At 29.5% G+C, this 16,314-nt stretch overlaps 1 protein-coding gene across 1 annotated transcript in view; it reads left to right on the forward strand.

Moving 5' to 3' along the window:
• Window positions 1-16,314, forward strand: part of LOC123654210 (general odorant-binding protein 70) — a 28,851-nt gene that overhangs the window by 2,188 nt on the left and 10,349 nt on the right. Inside the window, exon 2 of the mRNA XM_045590128.1 lies at window positions 11,048-11,141. Within this exon, the coding sequence (XP_045446084.1) occupies window positions 11,048-11,141 (94 nt within the window). The remainder of the gene's footprint in view (window positions 1-11,047; window positions 11,142-16,314) is intronic.

Below are 16,314 nucleotides of genomic sequence, written 5' to 3' on the forward strand. Positions count from 1 at the left end.
TCGCTTTACGCTTTTATTTGCTGTGAAACAGCGTTGCTATTTCGCTGAAATTCTTTTCCTTGTACTAAAAGAGACGTTTTACAGCTGTGAGATATTTACAACAGGCTTTTACAGAACTTTACATATTTCTGAATCAAAACACGTGCAGAATAAACGATCAGTTTATCATTTTTATAATAAATATGTATGGTATTTGTAAGGTACGCCCCTTAATGTGTGTTGGGTTATTAAATAGAACCTCTAAGTTATGTGTATGACCTGTGAACAAAACTAAATAGAGCAAAATAGGAGCAAAAGCTACAGACTTTATTTCATCATCATCATCATCATTCCAGCCTATTTCAGTCAACTGCTGGACATAAGCCTCCTCAAGTTCGCGTAAAAAATGCGTGAACTCATGTGTGTTGCCCATAGTCACCACGCTATACTTACGTTTAATAAGTGCGTCGCTCGAATTTATATTAATTCGTTCACATGCACTTGCCGAAAAATACGCTTGTCTCCTTGTGACTGACCACCTTTAGTTTATGATTTGTTTTGTTTTTTATTCCTTTTTATTTATAACTTTTTTGGTTCATAATAAAGCATTTTTATATTGTAATGTGTGATCACGGCTACTTTTGTTCCATTATCACAAATTAAATTCAATTTCAAATTATTTTCTTCAATATGACAGTCTTCGCTGATCATCAACTTTGTTCCTCCTCTAGCATTGTCTATGATGCGCATAGTTGCACCCATTTACTAATACACAACAAATACATAAATCACATGGAACGTGATTATTATCGCTTAGCAATATTTTTATTTCGTATTTTGTATACATGTGAGGTGTAACCCCTCTATAACATAGTCGAGGCTTATGTCGTATCGTACTAAAGTATGCTTAAATTCTGAGCTGTGTTCTACTGTACTGGAATTTTACTTTCAACCAGAATCTCTACACGATAGATGTGTTTATAACTTTGTTAACAAGCCTCAACTTAGGGAAGACTTAAATACATATTTTAAAATTCTAATAATTATATTATTAAATACAAGATTTGAATTGCTATTAAACTTTTTACTATTCCTATTAACAATTGACAATTATTACTATCTCTCAAAACGCTGCTGCGGATTTCTAGTTGCTATGTTATAATATTGACACTTTTGAATTAATAAATAAAATTTTGTTTATTTTACACAAATTAGGTCCGTTTTATGATTCAGATCAATCAGTGCTAAGGTTTTTACGGCCAAGAATTATCAGATCTTGGGAACCGGTGCGTAGAAACAACGGAGAAAGTGAAATCGCTATAGCGTGCGCTAATTTAATGTCGACCTTCATTTCTTTTGTTTTACCTAAATGTCTTAAACAGTAACATGGAAGATGTAAACAGGAATATTTTAGTTTTTGTCTTATTGGTCGAAACTATGTTACAACTATGATACTTGTTTCTTGTCTTATGATGTTTATTTTGAAAAATATCTGTTTAGAATCTTTTCAAAATTTGGACCTTTTTAATGGCAAATGTCCATTTAGGATTATTTTAAACAACATACCTACCACACATAAAAAAATTCTAGATAGCTGTAAATATTTGTTATTTATGAATCTTATACACAAAATGAGAATACAATTAAGTCAATTCCTACAAATGTACACATACATACTGTATTCCCACGTATGTATGTTGCGCTTCATATACTGAAACGTTATCAGCTCGGTAGTACAATATTGTGCATGAATTTTACGTAATTCTCGTATTTTATACGTGTAAATACTTGCGACTTCACATAGAGACACAAGATTATATCTTCCAAGTTTCGATAAAAACTTTTCTTATTGTTTTATTTGATTACTGTTATTACGTGTATGTACAACATAATAAAATTAGGTGAACGCTATAGAGTTCATTGTTTATACACGCTAATCTTAAGATATTATTGCAATTTAGTTACAAAAATAAACGGTAGACATTCAACTGCCCCTAGTACATAATCCTGCGTCGGGGGACTGAAAACACTCAAAACACACAAAATATAATGCCTAGACCTATATTGCTTTGGTATGATTAAAAACTAGGAAGTTTGGTGAAAAAGAATTTATTTAATATTTAATTTTTTTATTGATACAACATCACAAGGAACTAAAACGTTTTCATTAGATTGCCAAAATTTAAAAATAGCATAAAAAAACCAGTTTATTGTATTTTATTAAGATCGTAATAGAACGAGAAGAGAACTAGTCTCTTTTATTTTATTTACAGGTGACATTTTAATATTTTTGAAGACGATGCTGTCGTCTGGATTTTTTGAAATACATTAATGTAACAATTATTTTTACATAACAATAATATAACTAGCCTCTAAATTTAGCGCAGTTGACAATAGTACTGTTTTCTGATCTTTGGTTAAGAGTTCGATTTCTGTCCGAGTTTACGTGTACTAAACTATAAATTTAGTTGTAATAAGTAATGTCACAGTTAATGTACATTTATTACAAAAACAAATATTCACACCAGTCTGTTATAAAAAATTAGATGGACCTTAAGAATTGACAACTCGCTTATGAAAAAAAAAACTAGGATTCAACGAATTATAATAAAACAATTACGTAATTTTTATTAATGCGAATTTATTAATTAAACAGAACGTTTGAGTAAAAATAAATTAAATTTGAAACTCGGAAATTGTTCTTCAATAAAATATTTTAAAATAAACCTGAGATAGTGTTATTAGAATAATAACAGTTTAATTTATCATTTTAATACCTGTTATTATAATAATAGGTTATTACCTATTACAACTTTTTTTGTTTAAATCAAATAGGTAGAAAACAAAACTAGCTAGACATTATTCTGATAGACAAAAACTCAACGAATTTAACTATTCGTTGCAGTTTTTTAAGTATAAAAGTAGGACATGAGCCCGCTATTAAAATAAAACAAATCATATTTATTTGTATAAAAAATGGACAACTTTTTATGCAAATTTTTATTGACTTTTTAATAAGTAATCGAAATTCTATCTGCAAAGAAAAAAAAAAAAAACGCTAAATACTGTTCTGAAACTCCATTCCGTACCAGTGCAATGTTTAGGATCTTTTTTAGGTCAAATTAAATTCAGGTAAAAACAGACCTTGTTTGGAAATCGTTTAGATTATTTTAATTTATTTTGTTTATTTTAGTTCATTTTGTTTAGACTGTAACGAGTATGACATACAAAACTCTATAGGACAATTGTATACATCATAATATATATATAATAAAAGATAATTTTTCTACGTGACATTGGCGAAATCATCTGTGATCATTTGGGACTATAGAAAGCCATTTAACCAGAAGAAGAAGCATCATATGATTATGTATCTACGTTCAAAATGATTTGTAGTAATATTCTAATTGAATAAAATATTCTAGAAATATACCCATTTTCTGGTGTTAATTACTTTACTATGGGGTGGCTTGGTCTCGCTAGTAAACCAAAAACTATGCATTGTAAGTATTAAAGCAATAGTTAGTCATTACGTTATCATAACCAACAAACTTCCTTATCGCGGTAAACCACTCAAATAAGCAACCAAATCAATTAACTGAATAGGCAATTTCACAGTAGGAAGATGCTGCAAAACATTCAAAACTTACGTAACAAAACTTATGTAAGGCTCATTTTAGTTTATCGGCAAAATGGGACAAATATTGTGCAATGGTTGCTAGTCATTGCAATATCTACGTTACGTTCTACTAAAACTAAATGTAAACCATTGCATCCCTTTCCGTTAGCTAATGTAATATAAATGGCCTAATACAGCAATCAAGCAATCGATTGAATTGTACAGTTAGTTGTAAATGGCAAAAAGGACCACGCAACAACGTTTGGTTTGCGATTTTTTTGCTAATGTATGTCGAGGACACATTTAAATTAATTGTTTTGATACATAAATACTTGTATAATCTATATTAATAAAAATGAATCGTCAATATGTATATATATGCGCGCATACAGACCACAGAAATATGCGCAAAATTTACTAACGATGGAAACAAATTAGTAATATATATATTTATAGATAGTATTATTTGTACGAATTAAATAAAATAAAAAAGTGGATACATTTACGACTAAGAACATAACGATGGGACTTTCGGCGTGTATGCTATTAACAAATTTAAACAAAAAATTTACTGTTCAGTTTGTAGTTGTAAAATAAATACATTTCTAAAATAACATTAGCCTTAGTTACTCCTTACTATATTAGCTATCTGCCAGTGAAAGTCCCGTCAAAATCGGTCCAGCCGTTTCAGAGATTTGCCGGAACAAACAGACAGACAGACAGACATGCAGAAAAAATGTTATTTTGGTATAAGTACCGTGTATACATCCATATACATTTATTAAATAGCGGTTATTTTGATATTACAAACAGACACTCCAATTTTATTTATTTGAATAGATGTATAGATATATCTATAGTTTCGTACTGAATTGGGGTTAGAAGTCTAGATGATAAGTAAAAATGTCGCTACAAAAAACACGCTGTTGTCGCCAATCCCTAAAGCAAAGGCCAGGGCCTTCATATCTGAGTATAAAGGTCATTAGGAGTGCGTCGCTCGAATTTATATTTAATCGTTCACATTCACTTGCCGAAAATCCCTTTGTCTCCTTGTGACTGACCACCTTTAGTTTATGGTTTGTTTTGTTTTTAATTTTTTTGATATATAACTTTTATTTTATGTAAAATATATTTTTTTGGTTTATAATATAAGCATTTTTATATTGTATTATATTGTCAGTTTTTGCTTTATTATCACAAATTATGTTTAATTACAAATTATTTTCTTAAATATGTTAATTATTTCTTAATAATTTTCTTATATCTATAAATGACGGTCTCAGCTGATATCAAGCTCATTCGTCAGCGTCTATGAAGCGTATAGTTGCACGCATTTACTAATACACAACCAATATATAAATCATATGGTACGTGATTAAGCGCTTAGCAATATTTTGTACACAGTGTTACCCCTCTATAACGTAATTGAACACCTTTCACTTTTTGTTTTTATTGGTGCGGACAGATAGAAGGATGTAATCTAATATAGAAGGATAATAAACTCACCCTATCCTGAATAAGGCCTCGACTTATGTTACATATAAATCGTGAGGGTGGTCGCAGCATAATATATATTTGATAGTTCACTAGAAAATAGATGATGCTTGCAAGTTGTGTGGCTACGGCATTAAAGAATATAGCCACCCCCTCTCTTCCCGTGTGTGTCGTAAGAGGCGACTAAGGGATAACACAGTTCCACTACCACCTTGGAACTTATGAAGCCGACCGATGGCGGGGTAACCATCCAACTGCTGGCTTTGAAATACACAGACCGAAGACGGGTAGCGTAAATCGTATTAATTTCAAAACAATATTTTTGGTTGAATTCTACATTTTAAACGTTAGTTAATCTTGCAAAAATATTACGTTTAAGCTTGACGATTATATTTGACTTTATCAAATAGCCGAAAACATCGCAGATTACAAGTAACATAACGGATAAAGCCTTTAGCGTCACCGACCCACGCAATACTATACATGGAGAGCACGTCTATAAATGACTTGACAAGGTTGCGCCCACTTCGAATGACTCAGTTGTGACAGACCATTGGCTGTATTGTATCTAAAAGTTAGCTAAGATAATAAGATAAGAAATAGTATATTAAAATACACATGACCACGAAACTGTTCTTCAGACTTCTTTAAATTACAATATTTATTAATAGTAATATTATTAAGAGATAAATTTGTTATTTAACTCTTAAACCAACAAACTTAATATATATTTCTTTTTACAGTTAGAATGCACAAGAAGAAACGGGCACTTGCATTATACATACCGTAGTTTTGCTTGACATTGAGCAAAAAGTGCTATTAAATATTTGAAAAAATATATTTCAGACATAATTTTTTGTTGATGCAGCTAAGAACTATACCAACTTACAACACTATAAAGTTACAATGCTGTACTATCTATACAAATAAATAAAATTGGGGTGTCTGTTTGTAATATTAAAATAACCGCTTTGTACTAAATGCACATAGATGTATAATTTTTGTCTGTCTGTCTGTTTGTTCCGGCTAATCTCTGAAACTGCTTGACCGATTTTGACGGGAGTTTTACTGGCAGATATCTGATGTAGTTAGGAGTAACTTAGGTTACTTTTATTTCAGAAATTTATTTATTTTAAACCTCTGCGAACTGAACAAAACCTTTTTGTAAAATTCTAGTTAATATATAAAGTCTATAGTATACAGTGCCTATATAAGATGTCTGTTGATCTTGTTAAATGTGTGTCATTATCCAATAATTAAAGTAATAAACGCCGTGTGAACTAGTATAGGAAGTAATGTATTCGATACACTTAACGGTTACGGTAATTTCTCTACAAAAAAGAAACATTACTAAGTAAATTAAATAAAAAACTCATAATTTGCATTGTAATGTGGGTATTTCTCATTAAATTGCTATTAATCAATCTGATTTTTTGTGACATCTTGTTTAAATATTGCTTATTTATTTTGAACAAAAAAAAAAAAAAAACGCCTTTTTTATCGACAAGAACCTAATACAACTTAGGTGATTGAATTAATAATCAGGTAAAAAAGCGTATTATTAAAATTATCAAAAAATACTAATCAGATCTTGGCCAAATTTAAATGGAACTACTTGATACGAACCAGCTTTCGAATAAAAACAAATTTAGCATAATCGGTGTACCCAGTAAAAATTGTGAGGTAGCACATAAGAAATATAGTCGAATTAAAAACCTCCTCCTTTCTTTGAAGTCAGTCAAAAAACATAGATCCAGATATAAATAATTTTTACAATTATAAGTTTTGTTATTAAGTATATTTTTTCAAACGCAAAAAATAAGTAACAAACAAAAAAATATCTAATTATTACCTTCATATGTCAACTTTTATTTTTTTTTACAACGATATGCGTATTATTTTTTTGTATGTTTATACATATTATGTTTTACAAAAAGAGCATATTATTTTTTTATTGTATGAAAAATACTTCAGATGATTCAAATGCTATTTCTGACCACGGTGACACCTTTTAATGATCATTGCCTTAAACAGTGAATCAAGATCACGAAGTTCGAAAAAGCGTATATGACTTGTTCCTTTTAATCAGTTAGTTAATCAATTAGTCAGTCAGTCACATTTGACTACATTTTTTTTATATATTTAAGTATCATATGTTCTAAACACATATATCTTCAATATAAATGGTATTGCTCCAATAGTATTAAGTTCATTGCGTAAGAACGAACTACATAAATGAAGTCGAGATAGAAAATATCTTTAAGTCTCTTGCCTACTACTAATTTACGGAAAACTTATATAACCGTCTAGTAGAAATAAATGGTGAGTTATGTTAAAAGATTGGCATGCTTTAAATATAAAAGCCTTAAAGCGCCTAAAAGTACTTTGAAAATAAAAGTGGTTGAAAATATTTTTAGCAGAGACCTAAAACAAAAACAAAACACTAACACAGAAATTTGCAGGAAACAAGAAAAAAATATGCACCAAAATTCAATAAAGGGACCTTTTTCAAACAACCTTTAAAAAATATTTATAACATATTTTAGATTGAATCTTTCAACAATATCTACTTATGTTGATATCAGGTTTATAAACTATTTAATAAATAGATACATAAATCCTATTAATATTATCAACGCGAAAGTTTGTATGTATGGATGTTTGGATGTTTGTTCCTCTTTCACGCAAAAACTACCGAATGGATTTTAATGAAAGCTTACAGTAATATAGCTGATACATTAGAATAACACATAGGCTATAATTTTTAAAGATAGTTTGTGAATTGTCCCAAATATAACGATAATTGTCAAGTAAGTCGGAAAAATAAATCTACCATCTCCGAGCTATTCTGGCGTACGCTGCAAAAACTGTAGAGTTTACACGTATATAATGTACAAGAGAAGTGTTTATCTTAATTAGTCCTACAAAAAAGTCCCCGACAGCATATATCTCTCTTGTATGAGTAATGACATTATCGCAAAAATAGTGAACCATATCTTCTTCTATAATATAAAAATGAGTCGCTGAATGTGTTGCTAAGCGCAAAACTCGAGAACGGTTGGACCGATTTCGCTAATTCTTTTTTTAAAATGTTCCTTGAAGTACAAGGATGGTTCTTACGGAGAGAAAAATTCAAAAAAAAAAATTAAATTTCCTGAAAAAGTCTAAAAACAACACTTTTCTATACTCCCATACAAAAGATTTGTGATAATACTTAAAAGTCACTGTTAGGCGATACGAAGTTCGCCGGGTCAGCTAGTATACAATAAAAATTGATAATAGATTTCTAATGCACATTTGGCAGTAACAATTTGATTTTTATGTCGCAGAGCCCATATTGATGAATTTTGGTATAAAGATAGATATTGAGAAAATAATAAGCTATTCGAAGTAATTACTAATCCTGCGCAGACGAGGTCGCGGGTACCAGCTAGTAGCTACATATAGCTTTTTACTAGTGAATAAAAAGTTTGTTTTATTTGGCGTCATCACGCAGCTTTTACGAGTGGGTATATTGGCCATATACTCGTATTAGGTACTTTTACTTCAACGCATGCTCTACATACGAAAATTGAAATGTCAAAGTGATACTGGTTGAAGCGGCCGTGAAAGTTATTAATTATGTATTTAGTATCGAAGATGATTGATTTTTACCAACTGCGAAAAAACTATTTTGAATATTTTAATATACATTTATTTAATTTCTGAGAATAAATATTGTATCAGGTAAAAACGTCCAGTTTTGTAAAAAACGTCAATACGCTAGAACAATTCGGTGACAATTTGAAACGTAAATAAAAATCAGTATTTCACGTAATGAAATAAAATGTAAGTAAAAAAGTTACAGTTGAATCCAATTCTCTATCGTAATTCTTTCGATTTTCTATTCATGCTCCTGCACATATTATTTTTTTACACTTGATAAATGCTAACCTTAATAGTGTTAATAATACAAGCAATATTTGTACAGTTACTTTCTATGAATAACAATTTTAAGTTAATATCAACGTGTGGTGTAATTAGTTTGTCGGAATACAAATCGGCATGAGAAAACATGTAAGGTCTTATGTACTGCAATCATCACAAATGGTATAGAGATTAAGATTTATATGAGTACATTGTTAAAAATAATAGTAATTTTAGCTGCAATGCTTGTTATTGTTGTATCGTTGTCGCAATGTTAATAGTAATTTCATATTGCGTTATTTTTTTTGCTTGTGAACATAAAATTATTGGGTAAATATATAATCTTAAATATTATTTAAGAACGGTAGTTATTTTTATGAACGTACAAACTACTACAAGACTAAAAAAATCATTTAATAAAAAATAATAATAATCTCTATACTCGTTTCAAAAAAAAAATTAAAAAAATTCGTTGTTTAAATTTTTGCTTTAAACAAGTTTTACCAATTTTTGACATGAGAAATCTTTTATATGTTCCAATTTTTTTATGTATTTATTATTTATTGCGATATAATAAATCGTGTACCTTTATATGAATAGCCGTCCATTGTAGCTTGACCGTGCTCAATCTCCCATATCAAATGTTGGTCGTGATGTAAAGGCCTTGTATAGAAGTGTGGAGTTAATAATAAATTTATTGAACTTTAATTTTTCGCAGTCATGACCTTTTGTGTTGTACACTTAAAAAAGGTAATCAGCTAACAATTTTTAAAACAATTTTAATAGTACTTGGAGGGTGATCTTGTTCTTTTTCCTACTTGTCTATAAAAAAAAAAGTTATTAATAGAACAACGTTGACATTTAGGGGTAACGCTTCAGTAAAAAAATACGCAGTAAACGAGTAAGAAAACGTGCGTATTATTTTACCTGTACCAACTAGACTACTTAATAATATAATTATGTTATTATAAATGTCTGTTGATGACTTCACTTTCCTCCCATCTGATAAAAAACTAAAGTTAGTTTTCACTCCAGAGTTGTAGGTTTTATTTAATTTCCGAGTCAGGGAGCAGCTATTTTTTTAAATTCTTTATTTATAAAGCTATACAGGGGGTAGCTATTTATTTATTTAAAAAATTTCTATACTTATTATTTTTTTTATCAGTTAGCTGTCATCTAAAACAAATGCCTTAAATAGCTTGCCTGGGGAGAAAAAAATACACGTTATACATAACAAAAAAAGTTAAGCGTATTTAAAAAAGTCAAAAGGATTGTGTGAATTATGCTTTACATTATTTACATTCATTTGTGTCGAACGCGAGTCAACCATGAAGAGCTGCATAATGAGATGATCTTATGAGTTATTAGACCATTACCGGTCAAGGCGTTACTTACTTTGTTTTTATTTACTTATATAGATAATTTAATCGTGTATAAACAAATGGAAAATAAACTTTACATACTAATTTCATAAATAATAAATTAAAATAAAGACTTTTTCAACAAGAATGTTTTAAAATCAAAATAAAACAATAAATTTAGATGGCAATAATTCAAATTATTATTGTGTTAAAAAGAGTAAGGTTTGGTAATTATTAATGAAAAATAATATCTAATAAATCTACACTTCGACCACTGTTACAGAAGTTGATTCTTTTATTAAAATTTTTAATCACTTTTTCTAAAAATGATTTCACAATTTAATATTTTGTTTCTTCTATATTTTTTGATGCGAATAACATGTGGTTCCATGTTTCCTTAATCTCACAATAGACGCGATAAAAGGATGAAATTCTAGATACAAAATAACAAATAAACCTCGATTCTGACCTTACATTCACACTTGTGATGAATACAAACTCTTCAGTTGTTTATAGTACATATTTATACTGGTCTTATTTTAAATTAATTACTAAGCCATCTAATTCTATTATTAAAACAAAAAAAAAATGCATATGTATTAAATTAATTAATACTTACTTGCACCATAAATTAAAACCTGTAATAACTGTTCTTTTCTTTAGCTCAATATTGTATATTTTGTTACAGGAAACAAGATGTCGAAACCCTCCAACTGCGCCACAAAAAATAGAAAGAGTGATAACACTTTGCCAGGATGAAATCAAAGTCTCTATCTTAAGAGGTAGGTTTATTATGTTTTATTTAAGCTATTGAAAAAAAAACATAAAACACATAAACCTTAGCACGTAATATAGTATAGTACATATAGCACGTATAGCATAGTAATATAGCACGCAATAAGTGTGTCTAAAATTGTTTTAATTACTTTTCTTTAGAATTTTTCACGATCATATAAATAAGTCTGTTATGTAGTACAATTTTTAATCAATTTTAAACAAATTTATTAGATGCTGATTTTGTATTTTGATAAATACTTTTCTAACATAATACCTACTTTTTTTTAATTGTAAAGGTAGAATTAAGTCAAGACGTAAATTAAATAAAGTGTGATAAGGTAAATATTCAGTATGATAGGAACTAACAAATCAACTTGTTTTTATCACTATTTTAAATCTTTATTTTTATTTCATTTTAATTTCGTACTTTGCTATAAACTTTACCCTTTATTTTTTAATTAATTCAACAACGCTTTTTATACTTGTCGCTTATTTTTCGTTTGTTATTTAATAATATTCAATATATTTAGTAATTATTTTGTTGAATACGAAAATAATAATATATTCAATACATTAAATAAGCCAATAGACTTTTATACTGACAATATCAAGAAAGTAAACATACCTAATAGACAAAATTCGCAAACTGTTCTCCAGATCTGTAGGTCTGCAAACGCGTATGATCGTAGTTACGTAGTTAAGGCCAAGTCGATAGTAAAAGTGACACACTCTCTACATTATTATGATATGGTTTCTTTATTATAATGTGTATGTGTTTGTATATAAGTATTGCTTTATTACTTGTAGCTTAATAACGTTTCTTAATGTTATATTATTAAAATTTAAAAATTTACTTATTTAAAATGGATAAGCAATTTAATGATTTTGTTTACTTTACTAGGCTACTTTATTATTTACTTAAATTATTTTTCTTACCATTTATTTCGACCTCTCCTTTAGTATGTACCTACACTTTTTATTTGTTAATTTGAAAACAGTTCTAATGTCGCTTTAAAGAAACCTCTTCATTCAAAGAGATAGTAGAGTCAGGAGAGTCGGAGTAGGTTAGAGTCACACTATTTGATATTCAGTATACATAATGTTTAGCAATCAACTATAACTAGCTACAGCTTTTAACTAACGTATAATATATTTCTTGTTAATAGAACCTGACCGATCTAAGCTGTCTTAATCCATTTCCAGTTTAACGTGCCTTTTACGCAATTAGTCCATCGAAATCATGAGGAAAGATTATTAATTTCGTCATTATTGGTAATATTTCTATATGAAGAGTAACAGTTTATATAAATGAATTATTTTGAAAATAAAGTGAACATGTATCAAACGTCAATTATGGTGCTTCCGTAAAAAATGATGAGAAGTAAGCTCTGGAGTGGACTCTGTGGTAAGCGAGAGAAACGGCTAACGTGGTTCTTGTTGACTATCTATGGCTTTACGTACGTCTATACGATATATCAAAGTTTTTTTTACGTAGCAACGCATTTGTACCTCTGTGCAGCAACTGAACCTTCAGTTTCTTGTAACTATTGAAAAATTACAACGAAAATACCAAAATATTTAACTTCTAACTCATAAAGTAAGAAAATTCAATTTTAATAAATGAATTTTTACATTGTTTATTTTTATCTAATCGAGTGTATAATGCTATTCTAGTATACGGGCATTAATTAATATTAGTTAACAAAACACGTTTGGATACAAATGGACTGATGTAACAGTTCGTTTCTCAGTAAAGCAGTGTAAATGTAACGTGTGTTCTTAATTGCAGTTCTTTCACTCGACCTTGACTAACAAAACTACACAAATTGTCATATAACTAAGCTAGCTTAATCTCATAGGTATTAATCTAAATATTATAATTTCCGATACCCGTAGAATGTCGGGATAAAAAAGCCTGTGTTAATCTGGATTTCCAGCTATCTATGTACCAAGATTCATTACGATAAGATCAGTACTTTTTTTTGAAAAAGTAGCAAATATCTATCCATCTCTACATCCTCACAAACTTTCATATTTATAATATAAGTATCATTAGTAGGACGTGTATAAACGCTTAAACGTTTCATACTCAACGGCCCCCAGTAGGATTTTCTCCTGTGTCGAGGGTTCGGAAACACACACAATATACAAGCACAAACGCCCAGACCACGGCAAACATCTATATGGCCAATACAAATGTCGGTAGTGAGCGGCGATCGAACTCGCGACCGCCAGCGCAACAGCCAGTGCTGTTACCGCAGCGCCAACGCGTCTTCATTTATCGTGGTTATTAGTCGTCAATATTTACAACGTAAAATAAAAATAAATGTATGTCTGAAGTTCAGAAGCAGTTCTTATATGTAAAAGCTAGAACCTCTATTCTAACATGTAGCTGTTACAGAAATGTGTTAATAATTGTAGTCCTTGTGCTTAATCGCTAATAGTCTGCGTTACAAATTATATTCGCGCCATATTAATAATATTCATTGTTGCAAGACATTGACATAGACAATTACATTGCAATTTAGGCTCGATCCTTAAACAGTAGAACTATTGAACAGTCGAACTATTATATAATTATTATATACATGTATAATTGAAATGTCCTCACTATTGAAGGTGTAATTTTTTACTTCGTCATGGAAAGATGTGACAATTTGAGGCACTTATACATTTATTTATTTATTTAATCACGTACAGAACAGGTTATACCCATTAAAAGATTTAGAAACAGGTTATACATAACATAATTTCGAGGTTGAAACCCTTAATTTGTACGACATATAGCACAATAAGACACTAAGCAGAACAGAAGTGGATGGAATGGAATATATAATAAATTTTTTGCGCCATCGAGCAGTGGACTGCGATAGGCTGAAGAGATAATGAATGATGATATATAAATTGAAACTTAAAAACGAAAATTGCTAAACTTGGCTCATCTGATGATGAGCGGTTACCATAGCTTATAGACGTCTGCAACACCAGAAGCATCGCAAGCGCGTTGCCGACCATACCTCCAATTCCCCCCAGAAGATTTAGTCACCTTACTTACCGCAGTAATACAACACTGCTAGAAAGCAGTATGATTTAGCTGTGATTTATTAGCTTTTGTAAGGTCGATGATCGATGTACTTCCTTAGAAAGGCTTGTACTTATTTACTAAATTAATTTCGTAGTTGAAAATTAATATATTTTTTTTTTATAAATAAAGTTATGTCCACAGGCTTAAAGTGCCCATGCTTTTGTTATTCCGATTTTTAGTTTTATTACTGATCGTTTACTTGTTACACTACTGCAGCTTACATTAAGAGATCTAATTATTCTGTCTTAGTATCCCTAATGCAGACGTGAGTCCACCGACCAAAATTATGCTAAACTTAATTGATATCTTACATGCAAAAAGATATAGAATTATATTGCGCCTTACTTTAATTATTGTTGTCACTATTATAATAATTATTATAATCTATGTTTATATATACACTTACTTGCTATCTATAATATATGTACACTTATTGTCTAGTTAACATATATGTACACTTATGGCCTACTTACAATATACACTTAACCTATGTTATTATTAGTATATATATATATATATATATATATATATATATATATATATATATATATATATATATATATATATATATATATTTTTACTTACTCCTAAGTTTTTTCCTTACATTAAATTACAATTTATTCCTACAAATAAGGTGTGCTACAATTTTAACATTTCGAGCACACCCTCAATGACGGCGGCATCCCTGTGGTGAATCGCCATCCTGAGGCTGTGCTCGAGGATGTCTGAAAATTAATATTAGTCAAATCTCGTGTTAGTCAATATTAGTCATACTAGTTAAGCTATAAACATTTTAAAGTAAGTATTTATATTGTTTAATAAAAATCATCACAAGACTAGTCTTTTTGATAAGTCAAATAAACTTTGTGTAGCTATTGATATATGATCCAATATATCCATACAGGTATGGATAACAGCGTGTATTTTATTACTAAAAGAATACTATAGGTGTATGTTATTTTGACACGTACATTTAATTTAATATCTAGTTCTTATTAATATTAATATTCATTAACATTTAAATGTAATAGAATAAAAAATACCATAAGTACAATAATTAAGATACCTTAAATCAAACTAGTTAAAAAGGCAGAAATTTATTAGTAATTTTAGTTGACGATTGCAAGTATTGATGCGTAACCAAACTTGTTAACACGTACACATATTGCTTTGGTAAGGATGTAGCTAATGGTTGCATAAAATTTGCGTAAACTAGTACGTATTTTATGAAATATACAATCTTTCTTTCCTGTTGAGTAAATGTAATCTTATTAACTAGCTGTTGTTCGCGATTAAACATAAAAAGGTACTTTTTTGTCATTTGTATTAACTACAGAGTATCATTTTTACCTTCTAATTGGATCAGATACAACTGTAACGCATTAAGCGATGCTATAGTGCAGGACACCGTTTTTCAGATGTGATCTGTGAAAACACAACATTTAAAAGCTTATCTGTATCATTTTATTGGTGAAGATGCGTTTTTCGATCCTCTCATATAGTATATATCGGCCATACATATGTTTATCGTAATCTGGGTATTTGTGCCTGTGTATTTGTGGGACACAGACACAAGTTCCACATGCTAAAGGAGTCGTGTGAGACGTTTAGTTACTTATTTGCATACGAGTGCATTATTTAACCGTAAACAACGTGATTCAGAAATCCCTTGTTTAAAATGAATGTATTTACATACTAGAAGAAATATTTTTATCGTATATACAAGTTTCAAGATGCTTTTAGAAGATGTTGTAGACCACAGTATATGTAAAATTATTGTTTTGCTGTACATTAGTTCTATAAGGAAATGTCAAAAGCTGCACAATATACATTGCTTATGGGCACTTGAACGTATTAATTATATAAGATCATGACGTGTTTCGGTGAATATTATCGATATAAATAGAAACGAATTACCGGATATACATACGCTTGTAACTTACGCACGAATGCACTTAATTGGATAATCCTTTTTTTGTTTGTTATTGTCAAGACACGGTTTTTATAAACGAAGAAAATACAAAAGTAATTAATAAGTTTCGAAAATTTTAAAAGATTTTTTTTCTGTATTCTCATACTAAAACATTTTTGGA

This window comes from Melitaea cinxia, chromosome 6 (genome assembly GCF_905220565.1).
Source record: "Melitaea cinxia chromosome 6, ilMelCinx1.1, whole genome shotgun sequence".
Taxonomy (NCBI): Eukaryota; Metazoa; Arthropoda; class Insecta; order Lepidoptera; family Nymphalidae; genus Melitaea; species Melitaea cinxia.